This window comes from Humulus lupulus, chromosome 2 (genome assembly GCF_963169125.1).
Source record: "Humulus lupulus chromosome 2, drHumLupu1.1, whole genome shotgun sequence".
Classification (NCBI taxonomy): domain Eukaryota; kingdom Viridiplantae; phylum Streptophyta; class Magnoliopsida; order Rosales; family Cannabaceae; genus Humulus; species Humulus lupulus.
This window is the reverse complement of record NC_084794.1, coordinates 65834410-65851096: the sequence shown is the minus strand read 5'-3', so window position 1 is coordinate 65851096 and position 16687 is coordinate 65834410. Positions and strand designations below refer to the sequence as shown.

Genomic DNA, 16687 nt, shown 5'->3' with positions numbered 1-16687 from the left:
ATTGGGTTGTTTTCCGTCAAATCCTTCGGTTAAGAAGCTTCTAATATTTCCTAGGATCGCTACGCCTCAATCCTCGCTTGATTTCGACTCCCAGAACACGAGATATCCTCGAATATGCTCAAACGGTAAAACGGGCTAACAAAAGGAAGAACGAGAGGTTTTCTTAATGTACGTTCTATCTGACAACTACTTCAACCTTAAGTAACCTCAAATAAAACCTGGTGCTCGGGGTCCCGAAAACACCCCCGGGGACACTATAGTCAAAACCTCCAAAATTTCACCCTGACCTCAAATATTCCCAATTTATCATCAAGTGAACATTTCTATTGCCCCAAAATTGACCCCATTATGGTAAAACCGCTAATCCATTATATATGACCGTCTCATGCCGAATAGCTCGAATATATCTCCATAATAATGGGATCTCATTCACAAATCAAGTTATGCACCCAAACACACAAATTCACCCTCAATGGGCCAAATTATCAGAATAGCATAATTATTTAAATGTGGACCCACATGCACGCATATAACATCATATCATAGTATAATTCACATATACATGCATAAACACATTTAATGGCATAATTAAACAATTATGGCCCTCCCGGCCTACTAATCCAGTCATAAACCATAACAGAGAATCCGGGGCGCTACAACTATCCCCTCCTTACAGAAATTTCATCCTCGAAATTTACCTGAACAGCTCGGGATACTGACTCCGCATATCAGACTCCAGCTCCCAGGTCGCCTCCTCGACCTTGCTGTTCCTCCACAATACCTTAACCAAAGGTATTGTCTTATTCCTGAGGTCTTTATCCTTCTGATCAAGTATCTGAACAGGCTGCTCCTCAAAGGAGAGATCTGGCTCAAGCTCCAGATCCTCATAACTCAAAACATGTCTCTCATCAGACACATACCTCCGAAGAGCGGATACATGGAATACGTTATGCACGGCCGACAACGCCGGAGGCAAAGCTACCCTGTAAGCCACTTGACCAATCCTCTCCAGGATCTCAAATGGACCTACAAACCTGGGACTCAGCTTGCCTTTCTTCCCAAACCTTCTCACCCCTTTCCATGGCGAGACTCTAAGGAAGGCATAGTCTCCTACATGGAACTCCACGTTCCTGTGTTTGGGATCTGCATAGCTCTTCTGTCTACTATGAGAAGTAAGCATCCGAGCTCTAATCTTATCAATAGCCTCACTGGTCCTCTGAACCGCCTCAGGACCTAAGTATCTCCTTTCACCTGTCTCATCCCAATGAATGGGAGATCTACACTTCCTACCATACAGCATCTCATAAGGTGCAACACCAATGGTAGACTGATAACTGTTATTATAAGAAAATTCTATCAAAGGCAGATACTTACTCCATGATCCACCAAAGTCCAGCACACATGCCCGCAGCATGTCTTCCAATATCTGGATTGTCCTCTCAGATTGCCCATCTGTCTGAGGATGATAAGCTGTACTGAACTTCAGTTGTGTGCCCATGGCTGTCTGTAAACTCTTCCAGAACTTGGAAGTGAACGTAGGGTCCCGATCTGACACGATCGACCTAGGAGCTCCATGGAGGCGCACGATCTCTCTCACATAGAGATCTGCATACTGGTCAACAGTATAGGTAGTCCTCACCGGTAGAAAGTGAGCTGACTTGGTATAACGATCCACTATCACCCAAATGGAATCATGCTGACCAACTGTCCTGGGCAAGCCCACCACAAAGTCCATTGTGATGTCTTCCCACTTCCACTCTGGGATATCCAGAGGCTGCAATAACCCTGCCGGCCTCTGATGCTCAGCCTTGACCTGCTGACATGTCAAGCACTTAGCCACATACTCTACTACATCTCTCTTCATCCCTGGCCACCAATACAATGATCTTACATCCTGGTACATCTTCGTGGTGCCTGGATGCAAAGAGTAAGGTGTAGTATGAGATTCGTCCAGAATCTCCCGCCTCAACGCAGTGTTTAATGGAACACATATCCGTCCCTTGTATCTCAATAACCCCAAATCAGACACTGTATAATCCCTGGATGCTCCAGCCAAGACATCCTCTCTAATCTTGATCAGCTGTGGATCACTCAACTGACCCTCTTTAATCCTCTCTAGCAGCGTAGACTGTAGCGTAACATTGGCCAACTGGCCCACCAGCAACTCTATACCAGCTCTGGTCATATCATCAGCTAACTCCCTGGCTATCAGTCTAATACCATGAATCTGTCCCGGACCCTTCCGGCTTAAAGCATCAGCTACCACGTTGGCTTTCCCTGGGTGATACAAAATCTCACAATCATAATCTTTCACTAATTCCAACCAACGCCTTTGCCTCATGTTCAAGTCCTTCTGGGTAAAGAAATACTTTAGGCTCTTGTGGTCTGTATAAATCTCACACTTCTCTCCATAGAGATAGTGCCTCCATATCTTTAAAGCAAAAACCACTGCCGCCAACTCTAAGTCATGAGTAGGATACCTCTTCTCGTACTCCTTCAGCTGACGAGAAGCATAGGCTATAACTCTCTCTGATTGCATCAAAACACAGCCCAAACCCTTATGAGAAGCATCACAGTATATCACAAACTTCTCTTGGTCTGTAGGAAGACTCAGAACTGGAGCTGTAATCAACCTCTGTTTCAACTCTTGGAAGCTGTTCTCACATTTGTCTGACCACACAAACTTCTGACCTTTGCGTGTCAGCTCAGTCAACGAAGTAGTAATCTTTGAGAACCCCTCCACAAAACGCCTGTAATACCCTGCCAATCCAAGGAAACTTCTAACCTCAGAAGCATTCTTTGGCCTTGGCCAATCTCTGACCGCTTCAATCTTTGATGGATCCACTTTAATCCCCTCCTTACTGACAATGTGCCCAAGAAAGGACACCTGAGACAACCAGAACTCACACTTCTTGAACTTTGCAAACAATCTGTGTTCTCTCAACCTCTGCAGAACCAACCTCAGATGATGCTCATGCTCTGACTCAGTCTGAGAATATACCAGAATATCATCGATAAAGACGATCATAAACTGGTCTAAATAATCCTTGAACACTCTGTTCATCATATCCATAAAAGCAGCAGGGGCATTAGTTAATCCAAATGACATAACTAGAAACTCATAATGCCCATACCTAGTGCGAAAAGCGGTCTTCGGTATGTCTCCCTCCTTGACCCTCAACTGATGATAACCAGAACGAAGGTCGATCTTAGAGAATACCGTCTTACCCTGCAATTGATCAAACAGATCATCTATCCTTGGCAAAGGATACCGGTTCTTAATTGTCAGCTTATTCAGTTCTCTGTAATCTATACACATCCTCAGAGAACCATCTTTCTTCTTTACAAACAGAACTGGCGCACCCCAAGGTGAAAAACTAGGTCTGATAAAACCCAAATCCAACAGCTCTTGCAGCTGTACCTTTAGCTCTTTCAACTCAGCTGGGGCCATTCTGTATGGTGCTCTAGACACTGGCTCCGTCCCTGGGGCCAGTTCTATAACGAACTCAATCTCTCTGTGTGGTGGCAACCCTGGCAGATCCTCTGGAAACACATCTAGAAACTCACATACAAGTCTAGTATCCTCTGGTCTCACTGGCACGACCTGAGTGGTATCAACCACGCTGGCTAAGAATCCAATGCAACCCCCTTGCAATAAATCCCTAGCCCTCAATACCGAAATCATAGGAATACGGGGTCCATGCACAGTACCAACAAATACAAAAGGATCCTCACCCTCAGGCTCAAAGGTGACCATCTTCCTTCTACAGTCTATGGTTGCCCCATACTTGGCTAACCAGTCCATACCCAGTATCATATCAAAGTCAGTCATAACCAACTCTATAAGATCCACTGACAACTCTCTGCCCTCTACTATCACTGGCAAAGATCTGACCCACCTCCTGGATACAACCAGCTCCCCAGTGGGTAACAAAGTACCAAACCCCACAGTATAGAAATCACAAGGTCTACACAATCTATCAATAATACTACTAGCAACAAAGGAATGTGTAGCACCAGAGTCAATCAATACATTATAAGCAGTTCCTGCACTAAGAAGCTGACCTGTAACAACTGAAGGTGAAGCCTCAGCTTCTGCTTGAGTCAAGGCAAACACTCGCGCTGGGGCCGAGCTATCTGCCTTCTTGGGCTCTTCCTTTCTTGCCTTAGGGCAATCCTTTTTCAGATGACCCACTGCTCCACAAGAGAAGCAGGCCCTTGTCTTACACTCTCCCAAGTGATGCCTCTTGCATCTAGGACACTCGGGATAGGACTTCCAGGCTTCACTGCCCCCAGGACGACCTATTGTAACACCACGAGGTCTCCTGTCAGGACTTGGAACTGGGAAGGTATCAGGAACCTTCCTCTTCTGATCACTGGGGCCAACACCCCTACCAGAACCCATAAATGGAGGACCTGGCCTCCTGAAATCTCTTCTGGCTGCATTCTCACGCCAGATCTTAATCTCTCCTTCTCCACCACCTGTGCATAAGTAGTCACTCCTGCCACAGTGGTGATGCGCACATCTCGGGCTAACCTAGGCTGTAGCCCCTGTAGGAAACGCTCTCTCCTGGTCCCATCAGTGGGCACCAGCTCCTTGGCAAACTTTGCCAAACGGTCAAACCTTAAGGCATACTCAGTTACCGATAAGTTCCCCTGAAGTAGCCTCATAAACTCATCAGCCTTCGCCGCTCTAATTGCGTCATTGTAATACTTTTCATTGAACAAGGTCTGAAATTCCTCCCAACTCAGGAGATTAACATCCTTGGTCTGACCAACTACTTCCCACCAAATCCGGGCATCTTCCCGAAACATATAGGCAGCACAGGCCACCCTCTCATTACCAACTACCCTCATAAAGTCAAGCATAGTGGTAAGCATGCTCATCCACTGTTCAGCTTTGGTGGGATCAGCACTGCCTTCAAACACAGGAGGTTGCTGTTTCCTGAACCGCTCATAAAGAGGTTCCAATCTGTTTTCAACCCCAGGCAGTGGTCCAATAACTGGCACCGACACAGAAGGTGCCTCCGCAGCACTGGCCACCACAGGCACTTGCTGCTGCCTTAGGAGACGAAGCTCCTCTCCCTGTTTTATCACTATAGCCTGCAAATCATTGAACATCTGCTGCCAGTTTGCAGGTGCTGGCTGTGGAACCTGAGAATGGTCATTCTCCAGACCCTGACTATTGTCATTACTCTGACCCTGACCACTCTGGCCAGCTGCAGTATCTGTATGCTCTGGGTTCATTCTGTCACTGATACCCTACTGAAACAGTAATCAATACGGCCAGTCAGGTAGTAATAACTAAACCTCTTGCCGCCTTACGGTCCAAGAACAAACAGATAATAATCACATTCCACAGTCATACAATATTCATAATCAGATACATGTTTATGGCATTCAGCACTTAGCATGTATCACATGATAACTCATAAACGACCATACTAATAAGCAGGTGCCAGCAATCTCAGTACTAATCAGTACACATTTGCTGAAAATATAATATTTCAGGGCACAGGCTCAACATAATATCTCATACACGCAGGTAAAGCATATATATCTTACTTAAACAACTATTCATGTAACCACGTAAATAGTTACCAAACCGTGAGTCGAGCTTGACTTCGGTGATGTGTGTACATACCCAGCCAGTCTACAGGAACCCTAACCTTGGCATTGCTCTGATACCAAGTTGTAACGCCCTGGCTACCCCAGAACAGTTACGGTGAACGGTGAACCGGAAATTCGACCCGCTACCCGAGCCCTTTGGTTAAAAACGTGATCTAGGTGTCGTTAACAGGTTAAGGTGCAAAACCAGTAAAAAGGAAAGGGCAATTTTCATTAAGTAGATAAACTGCTCATGAGCCTTTTAAAATGTTTACAAGTAGTTTGTAATACAAAAGAGTTGCTACAGTTCCATATATACAATCTCCGCCGGCCTAAGCGGCAAAAATAGGGTAAACTCCTAGTCCCTCTGAGAACTCCTTGACCGTGGCGGTCAAGCGGCCCTGTATGTACACCACACCACCCAAGCTCTCCACTCAAGGCTGGCCAAGCTTTTCCTTTCCTTTACCTGCACCACATAGCACCCATGAGCCAAGGCCCGGCAAGAAAACACAGTAAAGCACGAAATAATATCAACAACGGTCATAGTAACCATTCAGGACTATCAGTCCAACAAATAGGTGACAATAGCCAAAAGTCACAATAATGAGCATCGCTCCCTCTAGCCGTGTGACGATAGGGTCACCAGGGCTTAATCGATAAGTGTTTCATTCATAAGTTTTCTTAGGACAGGTGCAAGGTGATTAGTCACCAACATAACCTTCATCACGACTCTAGAGTCAAATCTATGGACAACGTCCCTTAGCCTTGTGACAAACGGTCACCGGGGTCATATACCTTGGCTATAATCATCTGGTCGTAGACCAGGCAAGCGCTTATATGTTCATCGACCTTAGGGCCGGTCCCGCATTAATGCCTTAGAGCCATTCAATGCGTGATCGTCGACTTTAGAGTCGGTCCCTGACTAGTCAGTGTCTCAAACAGGTAATTAGCGTTCACTAGCATTTAATATGAAATCCATGTCCACATATATCAATCAACATGCCTCAATATCAAACCATGCATGTCATATACCTATACAGGGTGCAGCTGTATTCATACACTGTTTTCTTACCTCAGATTCGAGCTAGAAAGATTAAAAGAACGGCCCGCGAGAACGATCAACCTTTAACCCTTTAGCGGTCACCTAATTAAAACCAAACATGAGACATCATTAATAATAATGATCAACATAGGTTCCCACACCAATATCTAGCCTCCGGAAGATCAATCCCAACCAATCCAAGTAGTAGGAACACTCCCGAGGCCTAAAACTAAGTTCCCGGGGTCAAAACGAGCAAACGGGGCGAAAACAGGGCAAGGGCTGCGGCCCTGGCACCTTGGGCCGCGGCCCCCAGGGTTCCCAAAGGCAAGGGCCGCGGCGCCCCCCAACTAGGGCCGCAGCGCCCAGCAGGCACAAAGCCTCCACCTGCTTCTTCAAAGAAGGGCCGCGGCGCCTCAAGAACAGGGCCGCGGCTCTCCACCCTGGACCATTCCCAACCGCGATTTTATCACTCCAAAGCCTCCAAAATCATACCTAAACATTCCCTAATTATCAAAACAAAGTTCCCAAGCTTCCCCATACATCAAAACCCTCAAAACCCAAGGTTCAAACGAATCGGAAACTCAAAAATTCACAAAATCAATTCAAAGCTTAGAAACTCAGAAAACTCAAAACTTAAACCTTGATTACCTTCGATTGGGTTGTTTTCCGTCAAATCCTTCGGTTAAGAAGCTTCTAATCTTTCCTAGGATCGCTACGCCTCAATCCTCGCTTGATTCCGACTCCCAGAACACGAGATATCCTCGAATATGCTCAAACGGTAAAACGGGCTAACAAAAGGAAGAACGAGAGGTTTTCTTAATGTACGTTCTATCTGACAACTACTTCAACCTTAAGTAACCTCAAATAAAACCTGGTGCTCGGGGTCCCGAAAACACCCCCGGGGACACTATAGTCAAAACCTCCAAAATTTCACCCTGACCTCAAATATTCCCAATTTATCATCAAGTGAACATTTCTATTACCCCAAAATTGACCCCATTATGGTAAAACCGCTAATCCATTATATATGACCGTCTCATTCCGAATAGCTCGAATATATCTCCATAATAATGGGATCTCATTCACAAATCAAGTTATGCACCCAAACACACAAATTCACCCTCAATGGGCCAAATTATCAGAATAGCATAATTATTTAAATGTGGACCCACATGCACACATATAACATCATATCATAGTATAATTCACATATACATGCATAAACACATTTAATGGCATAATTAAACAATTATGGCCCTCCCGGCCTACTAATCCAGCCATAAACCATAACAGAGAATCCGGGGCGCTACAGAATGGGTACTCTTAACTTTGAAGGATTGCCTAGAATAAAAAGAGTGCTACTTGTGGAAGGACTTAAAGCTAACCTTCTAAGCATAAGTCAAATTTGTGATCAAGGTTATACTGTTAACTTTGATAAAGAGAATTGTTTTGTTATAAACAAGAATGCTGAGAATGTTCTTGAAGGTTATAGATCTAATGACAATTGTTACACTCTTCTGCCATCTATTATGTGTCAATCTGTTGTGAGTAATAACACTGACATGTGGCATGCTAAACTTGGTCACATAAATTTTAAAACTTTGAAAAAAATTTCACATACAGGGAGTGTTCGTGGTTTACCTAAGCTAGGTAAAGAATCTGATGGTAAGTGCAAGAGTTGTCAACTTGGTAAGCAATTAAAAATTACACATAAAAGTGTTTCTGACATAAACACTTCGAAAGTTTTATAATTGCTTCACATGGATCTTATGGGTCCAATTTAAATTGAGAGTTTAAATAAGAAAAGGTATATTTTTGTTTGTGTGGATGATTTTTCTAGATATACTTGGGTGGATTTCTTGAAAGAAAAATCTGACACTTTTGATGCCTTTAAAACTCTTTGCTTGAAATTAAAAGTTGAAAAAGATTGCAACATTGGAAAAATTGTTCGTATAAGAAGTGATCATGGTAAAGAATTTGAGAATTCTGTCTATGATGATTTTTGTAAGTCTGCAGGTATCTCTCATGAGTTTTCAGCTCCCAAAACTCCACAATAGAATGGAGTTGTAGAAAGGAAAAACCGCACTCTTCAAGAAATGGCTAGAGTGATGTTAAATAGCAAAAAATTGACAAAACGGTTATGGGCAGAAGCAATTAACACTGCTTGCTATATCATAAATCGTGTTTTTCTCCGTCCAGGTACATCTAAAACATCTTATGAAATTTGGAAAGGTAAGAAACCAAGTGTGGCTTACTTTCATGTTTTTGGATGTGTTTGTTACATTTTGAGAGATAGAGAAAATCTTGGTAAATTTGATGCTAAAAGTGATGAAGGTGTCTTTATTGGATACTCCACTAACAGTAGGGCTTATCGTGTGTATAACATGAGAACTCAAACTGTAATGGAGTCGGCTAACGTTGTTATTGATGATACCAGGGATTTTTCTGAGTTTTCTACTGAGGAAGAAATTGATAGGTTTATTGATGAACCTACTAAAAAACACGAAGAAGCTTCTATCAGTGATACTAATGTTGCAATGCATGGTCCATCTGTTCCAACAGAGCACGAATCCGATGAAACAGGTTCTGGATAGACAGAAAAGAAATTTCCAGATATTATTTCGGATGAAGTCCAAATGGAGCCATCAACCAGAGTTAAATTAAATCATCTAGCAGATTTAATTCTTGGAAATCCAAAAGACAGTATGGTGACAAGAAGAAGGTTTAGTAATGTTGTTCAATTTGTTTGTTTCTTATCTTTAATTGAGCCTAAAAATGTGAAAGAAGCTTTAACTGATGAAAATTGGATTAAAGCTATGCAGGAGGAATTGGAACAATTTTTTAGAAACATAGTGTGGATCCTTGTGCCAAGACCGTTGCATACCAATATTATTGGCACAAAATGGATTTTCAAGAATAAATCTGATGAATTTGGTACAATTGTGCGAAATAAAGCAAGATTAGTGGCACAAGGGTACACACAAGTGGAAGGAATAGACTTTGATGAAACATTTGCACATGTTGCAAGACTTGAATCAATTAGATTATTATTGTCTATTGCTTGCTTGATTGGTTTCAGGTTGTTGCAAATGGATGTCAAATCCGCATTTCTCAATGGGATCTTGAATGAAGAAGTATATGTTGAACAACCCAAAGGGTTTGAAGATCCCCATGCACCTGATCATGTTTACAAATTTGAGAAAGCTCTATATGGTTTGAAGCAAGCCCCTCGGGCTTGGTATGAGAGACTCTCTCAATTTCTTGTTTCTCATGGATACAAAAGGGGTGGAGTAGATAAAACTTTGTTTATCAAAAATATTAAATCTAACATAATTATTGCTCAGATTTATGTTGATGATATTGTGTTTGGTTCTACTTCTGACAATGAGGTGCAGGTATTTGTGAAACAAATGAAAGAGGAATTTGAAATGAGCATGGTGGGAGAATTGACTCATTTCTTAGGTTTGCAAGTCAAGCAGCTAGATGAAGGCACATTTATTTCTCAAAGCAAATATGCTAAGAACTTGGTGAAAAAGTTTGGACTTGAAAGTTCAAAGATTGCCAAAACACCAATGGGAACGACTGTGAAGCCATCCAAAGATGAAAATGGTGTCAAAGTTGATCCTACTCTATATAGAAGCATGATTGGTAGCCTTCTTTATCTCACTGCTAGTAGACCTGATTTGAGTTATAGTGTTGGTATGTGTGCCAGGTACCAAGGAAATCCCATTGAGTCTCATGTTGCAGTTGTCAAAAGAATCATTCGATATGTTCATGGGACTGTTGATTATGGTATTTGGTATTCAAAAGAAACTAACCCTAATCTAGTGTGTTTTAGTGATGCTGATTGGGCAGATAACACTGATGACAGAAAAAGCACTAGTGGAGGATGTTTCTTCTTGGGAAATAATCTAGTCTCTTGGCATAGCAAGAAACAGAATTCTATTTCTCTCTCAACAGCTGAGGCCGAATACATTGCAGCGGGAAGTTGTTGTGCACAACTTTTGTGGATGAAGCAAATGATGATGGATTATGGGTTTGATCTTGACATTTTAACAATTTTTTGTGATAATACAAGTGCAATTAATATTTAAAAAAATCCTGTGCAACATTCCCGTACTAAACATATTGATATTCGTCATCATTTCGTAAGAGAATTAGTTGAAAATAAAGTTCTTGTCTTGGAATATATTGAAACACATAAACAGATTGCTGATATTTTCACTAAAGCTCTTGATTCGGTTCGCTTTGATTTCCTCTGAAAATCTTTAGGGGTTTGTTCTGTTTAAATTTCCTTGTTATTGTGTTGTCCTCTTGATCAAATGTGTGTTATTTAAGTTTAAGAAAATTGTCAATTAATTTGAAAATTCGGTTATGTGTCAAGTTGGATAATCTAACTTGTGTTTATGAGTTTTTAGTTGTATATTCTTGAGAAAAAAATAATCAATTCCTCCTAGGCATATTCGGGTAAATCAATCAATGGTTAAATGTTTGAGCTTCCTTTTGTGTAGCATTGTTTCAAGCTCCTGTGCAAGAATAGAGCTACCTACATCAGTGTGTGAAAGTCGTCTTTTGAGTAAGTTGGAACTTTGTAATTCGGAGTTATAAAGAGAATACGCTACCATAGAAAAGGGCTACCACTGGTGTAGTGTGACAGCGTCTTCATGGGTTACAATTATTTACAATTTCGAAAAAGACTTATTTGTCATTGGGTAATGTTCCCTTGCATACACTATCATACACTTATGCTTGAAACTATGCAAGAAAAATTGTACACAGTTTATAATATAAAAAAAAATGTGTGTAAGACTCATAGATGTTGATTGATTCACTTAAGAATATGTGCTTGTGACTGAATTGTGCTTTATTTCTCTCGAATATTCTTTCTAATTTTTCATTTTCACAAGTGTTCTTATCCATGGTATACACTAACACTTATTTTCAGTTGCTTGATTTTATTCTTATCAGGATGACTCACATTGATCAAAGCAGAAATTTTTGGTTGAGCTTATTTTTGGGCATTTTATTATATAAAATAAAAAAATTTGATTGACAAGGAAATTCATGGTGGACCGAATTTTTAAGGTAATTATGTGAAATTATGCATTTATTTTGTGTGATTTAATATATTCTTTATTTCCAAGGATTTTATTTTTGTCTTCTTTCTCAATTTGGAATACCATGATTTGTATCTTTATTGTTTTGTTCCTTGTTTAGAATTGTTTTTTTTTAAATAAAAAGGTCAATAGGAAGATCGTGTGGGGTTATTTTTTCTGGTTACCTTTTGGATTGGGATTTTATAAATATTCTATTTTCCTTTATAAAAAAATATATAATAAAAAAAAGGGGTAAGTTTTATGTAGATCGTGTGTCTTAAAGATTGTTTCATTTTCTTGTTTAATTAAAACAATTTTTTTTTTTAAAAAGAAAACCTCTTATTGCCGTGGGTGTCCAAATTGGGTAAGTGTTGTCCTTAAAAAGCTTGCCATTACCCTTTTTCTTCTCACCCACGATCTCTCCAAGTCACCTCTTCTTCTTCTAATTTTTTTTCTCTCACATTTTCTTGTAAGTGTATGCTGTTTTACAGAGAAGAAAATGGTGAAAACTCGTGGAGCTTCCTCTAAGAAAATCCCCGTTTCTCAATCCCGAAAGGTCCTATCTCCATCGCCTCCTCCATCTGTGTCAACGGCGCCTCCATCTGTTTCAGCACCTGCCACATCTGTTGGGAAAACTTGCAAATCCAAGGCGCGCAAGAAGGTGCTCTCCCTCTCTAACGAACACCCCATGGTGTTTCCAGATATCACAGCTGACATTGTTGATGTTGCACCACCATCTGAAGTGGTGGTGCCTTCTCGAGCCAAGAACCCATCTCCTCTTCCGATTGATTCGTCTCTGGCGGCTACGGCAAAATTAAAATATGTTTCATCTTCCTCCAAAGCTGCTACTGCTAGGTTACTAAAACTGCCTTTGAAGCCGAGCCAGTCCAAGAAAAATTTTGTGGCTCCCAAAAGGAAATTGGGATTGGACACGTCTTCTTCCCCCTTGACTGCTGCCAAGAAAAGATTGAAGGCTCATCCCCCTTCTCTGTCTTCCTCTGAATCCGACCCCGAGGAAGGAAAGTCTGAATCTGAAGCAACTCGTGATACCACCTTATCTGATGAAACGGTTCCTGACAATGCAGAATCAGAGGCTGAGTCTGATGAGCCAGAACAAGAAGACATTGTCCCCTCTGAACAAGAAGCTAAATCTGACTCAGAGCCAATTGCAACTCCTTTGACATCCAAGGCTAAAGGGAAGAGACCTATTTCTGATCCTACACCTTCTCCAAAACGTTCAGGTGTAAATTTCAAACCTTATTCTTCAACTTTTTGTTATAATGATAATGCTCGTGATATGGCTCTCTATGCTCAAATGAAATTTATCATTGAGAGAAATTATGTCTTGAGTGATCATCGGCCTTGTGGTGTGCTAACAATGCTTCAAGATCGAAAATGGACAGGTTCTTTGGTTAATTTTACTGGTTTTGTGGATAGAATAGTCAAGGAATTCTATGCCAATCTTACTAATGAAATTATTGAACCTAAATCTTCTCTATATAATAAAGTGTTTGTTAGGGGCCATTGGTTCTCTTTTTCCCCTCAAGACATTGCCCATGCTTTGCATATTCCTCTTGATGTCGAGGATGATGATGATCTTGCATCTCTTGACAAGGATACAGTTATCACTGAATTAGTAGGGAAAAAAATGGTATGGCCATCTAATATAGTCATCTCGGTCTCTAATCTCACCTACACTTATGTTGTCCTCCATAAGTTTGCCACAACGAATTGGAAACCCACTTCTCACACCGTAACTATCTCATTTGACATGGCCTCGTTTTTGTACAAGGTGGGGACCAGTATTGGTATAAACTAGGTAATAGGAAAAACTTGAATCTTCCTTTTCCTCAAGTTATTTATAAAGTGTTGAGTATGCAAAAAAACGTGATCAAGAAGACTTGGTGGCTCCCACTACTGCTGCTTCCTACAGGGCCTCTGCTCCTCCTACTGAAGCCACTGATGCTCCATCAACCAAGAAAGTCAAGCCCCAATCTCTGAAGTTTGCCTCGGATGACATTCCTCATGCATCCTCCTCTGTTGCCACAGATTCAGGACTTGTTGCAACAGAAATAGCTGTTGTTCAAGCCTCTGTTGATTCTTTGGCTGCTCGAGTGATGTCAATTGAAGGACTGCAACGTTCTGTGTTGGAGACTGTTCAAACTCTATCCAAAGATCCAGTTGTTTAGTTTTATTTTAGTTTTTGTCTATTAAAAATTGATACTCTATTTTGTTTTATGGTTTATGGTTCTTTGGCTTCTTTGAAATACACAAAGGGGGAGAGTAGATACTTCCAAAAACCTGTTTGTTTGTTGTTGTGTTTAAACTCTGGACCTTCTTATTTTGAGGGGGAGTTAAGTCTAGTTTCTTTAAATGTTTGTTATAAGTTAATGCATATTTGCAGGGGGAGTTCTTTCTCTTTACTTGTCACTAACTTTTGTGTTGCAAGTTTTTTGAATTAATTTTTTCTATCAAATTGCCAAAGGGGGAGATTGTAAAATCCTTTATTGGCATATTTGACAATATTGACAAAATTAATTAAAGGAGAATTTTTGAAATGGGTAGTTTCCTGTTTTGTTGTAATGTGTCTTTCTATAATCAGATTACTATATATATGTTAATAAAATAAATATATAATTTCCTATAAAAGAATATATTTTCTTGAATTGGAAATTATTGGTATTTATTTTATTTTTTGATCTGATTTATTTTGTCCAGAAATCGTGTACAGCTTGCAGAGATCATGTATATATTGTTTCCTTATTTATTTAAGGAAACTAGGTTTAAAAACTGTCCAGGTTCAATGAATCTGTTTGAACGGATTGCCAATCTGTTTGAACAGATTCTGACTTTCCTGTTTGAGAAGATTTTTCATTTATTGGCTGATTGGTTTTTAATTTGTTTTCCACGACCTAAAGGGATTCTAAAAAGTATATAATCATCCTTAGGTCGTTGATTTTTGATCATCTCTCTTGGTGTATTATTTTCCAAATATTTTTCAAGTTTTAGAGAGACTTTTTTATTATGTGAAGAACTTGAGTCCAACAAGTTCTTAGTGGTTTATTACAGTGTACTTCTGTGTTGTTTTATTTGTGTTAATTGTGCAGGTTGAACACACTTGGACATTGTTCATCAAGCTTCGGGAGAAGTTTTGTTCGTGAGTCACTTTTCGGGAGGAAAAGTGCAAGTGTTATGATTTGAAGGGAGTTCAAGATCTTAACACTTCAGAAATTTGATTAGGAGTTTAGATTACAACAGTTGCGACAAATTCAAGAGGGAGTCTTTTTTTGTATAAGTCAATTTGGTTTTGTAATCGTTTAGATATTCTTCTAATAAATTTCTTTCTCTGGGCGTGGCCCCGTGGACTAGTAGCAATCTGCAAAGATTGCTGATACCACGTATAATTTCGTGTGTTCTTTACCTTATGTTCGTTTTTATCTTCTAGTGATAAACTGTTTAAACATATCTGATTTATGTTCAAACAGTCTCTGTGTCTGTTTAAACATTTCTGTAACAGTTCAACAATTAATTATTTAATTTGAATAATTAAGTTGGTAATCATAAAAAACGGAATTTCAATTATTTTATCAATTTTTTTATTAATTTTAAATCTTTTTCCATGTCATTCATATTCTCATTCTCATTTCTATTCTCATATTTTCATTACTTCCAATTAAACTGGCCTTAAATTATAACCCACAAAAAAAAATGTTATTTTTAAGAGAAATTATTCCAACATTTATGTAGTATCATTTTTCAATAACTTGTGCAAAAGTTAACACTTCCTTAAAAAAAAAGAATGAAAAATATAAAAAGCAAATTACATGTGTTTATGGGTTTTTTTTTTTAACAAGTTTATAAAAATATGGCTTATTTAAAAAAAACTTATTTTATGGCTTTTTTTTTAAGAATTTTCAATTTTATGAATTTAGTTTTTCATATTTTTGTATAAAAATTGTTTATGTTATAGTCTTACTTTTAGTTAAGTTTATTTAAATTAGAAGATTATTTTAGTCATTTAAGTTTTTTCATTTGATTACTTTTATATTAGTTTCATTATACAATATTGGCTTAGTATATTAAAAAATAAACTTAATGTAGTTTATTGTTTTTATATTGTTTAATGTTTATTTTTAATAATTTAATGTTGGTTACAAAATATATATTTTATTGCGTTATATAATAATATGAAGATATTGTCATATTTTTTTTAGTTTTCACGCACTTTACATGATTTTTTGCTTTTTGCCATGTGAAAGAAAACTCATTTTGAGAAGCAGTTTTATGGTTTTGTGGTTTTGCATCATAAGCCTTGTTACATCTATATATATATATATATATATAAAAGACTTCTCAATAGTTACTGCTCATAGATAGGTACTAATAATTATGATGATATGACAACATAATGACTTGGTATAACAAGTCACCAATATGTAAATATTTTTTTCTACATTAATTTCAAATTTTTTTTTTGCCATAATTAATCTTGTTTCCAACCAATGAAAGACTATTAAAGAAATTGGTGTGAAAGCTCTTAAGGCTTATAATGAACATTCTCATGTTATACTGTAAATGACCATATTAGCTATGAGATATGTGGGTTTTTATTGACTTGTCATCTCATGAATATTTAAGTTTGTTATTCTCTGAATTATTTTTCTCCATCCTATTTGTCAAAAACCAAATCAATTTTTTTGTTCTAGCTTTTTTTTATATATATTTTTTAAGGATCATGACTTTGTTTTTTTTCTTGTTTGGGTTAAATAACTAATTATAATCATGTTTTCATATGTGATTTTTTTTTTTAATTTGGATGTTCCCATTTTGGTAACCGGGTACTCATTCACATTTTTATATCATATTTTTTATTTTTCAAATTTGAATGTCTACATTAGGGTAACTCGCTAACCATTCAAGTTTTTCATATCTATTTTTTTCT

General features: G+C 38.9%; 1 protein-coding gene across 1 annotated transcript; it reads left to right on the top strand.

Annotated features, from left to right (window-relative positions):
* Window positions 1-12244: 12244 nt before the first annotated feature.
* Window positions 12245-13934, top strand: LOC133814359 (uncharacterized). The gene is made up of 2 exons (XM_062247326.1): window positions 12245-13553; window positions 13642-13934. Exons 1-2 carry the CDS (start codon window positions 12245-12247, stop codon window positions 13932-13934), a joined length of 1602 nt encoding a protein of 533 aa, XP_062103310.1.
* The last annotated feature ends 2753 nt before the right edge of the window (window positions 13935-16687 follow it).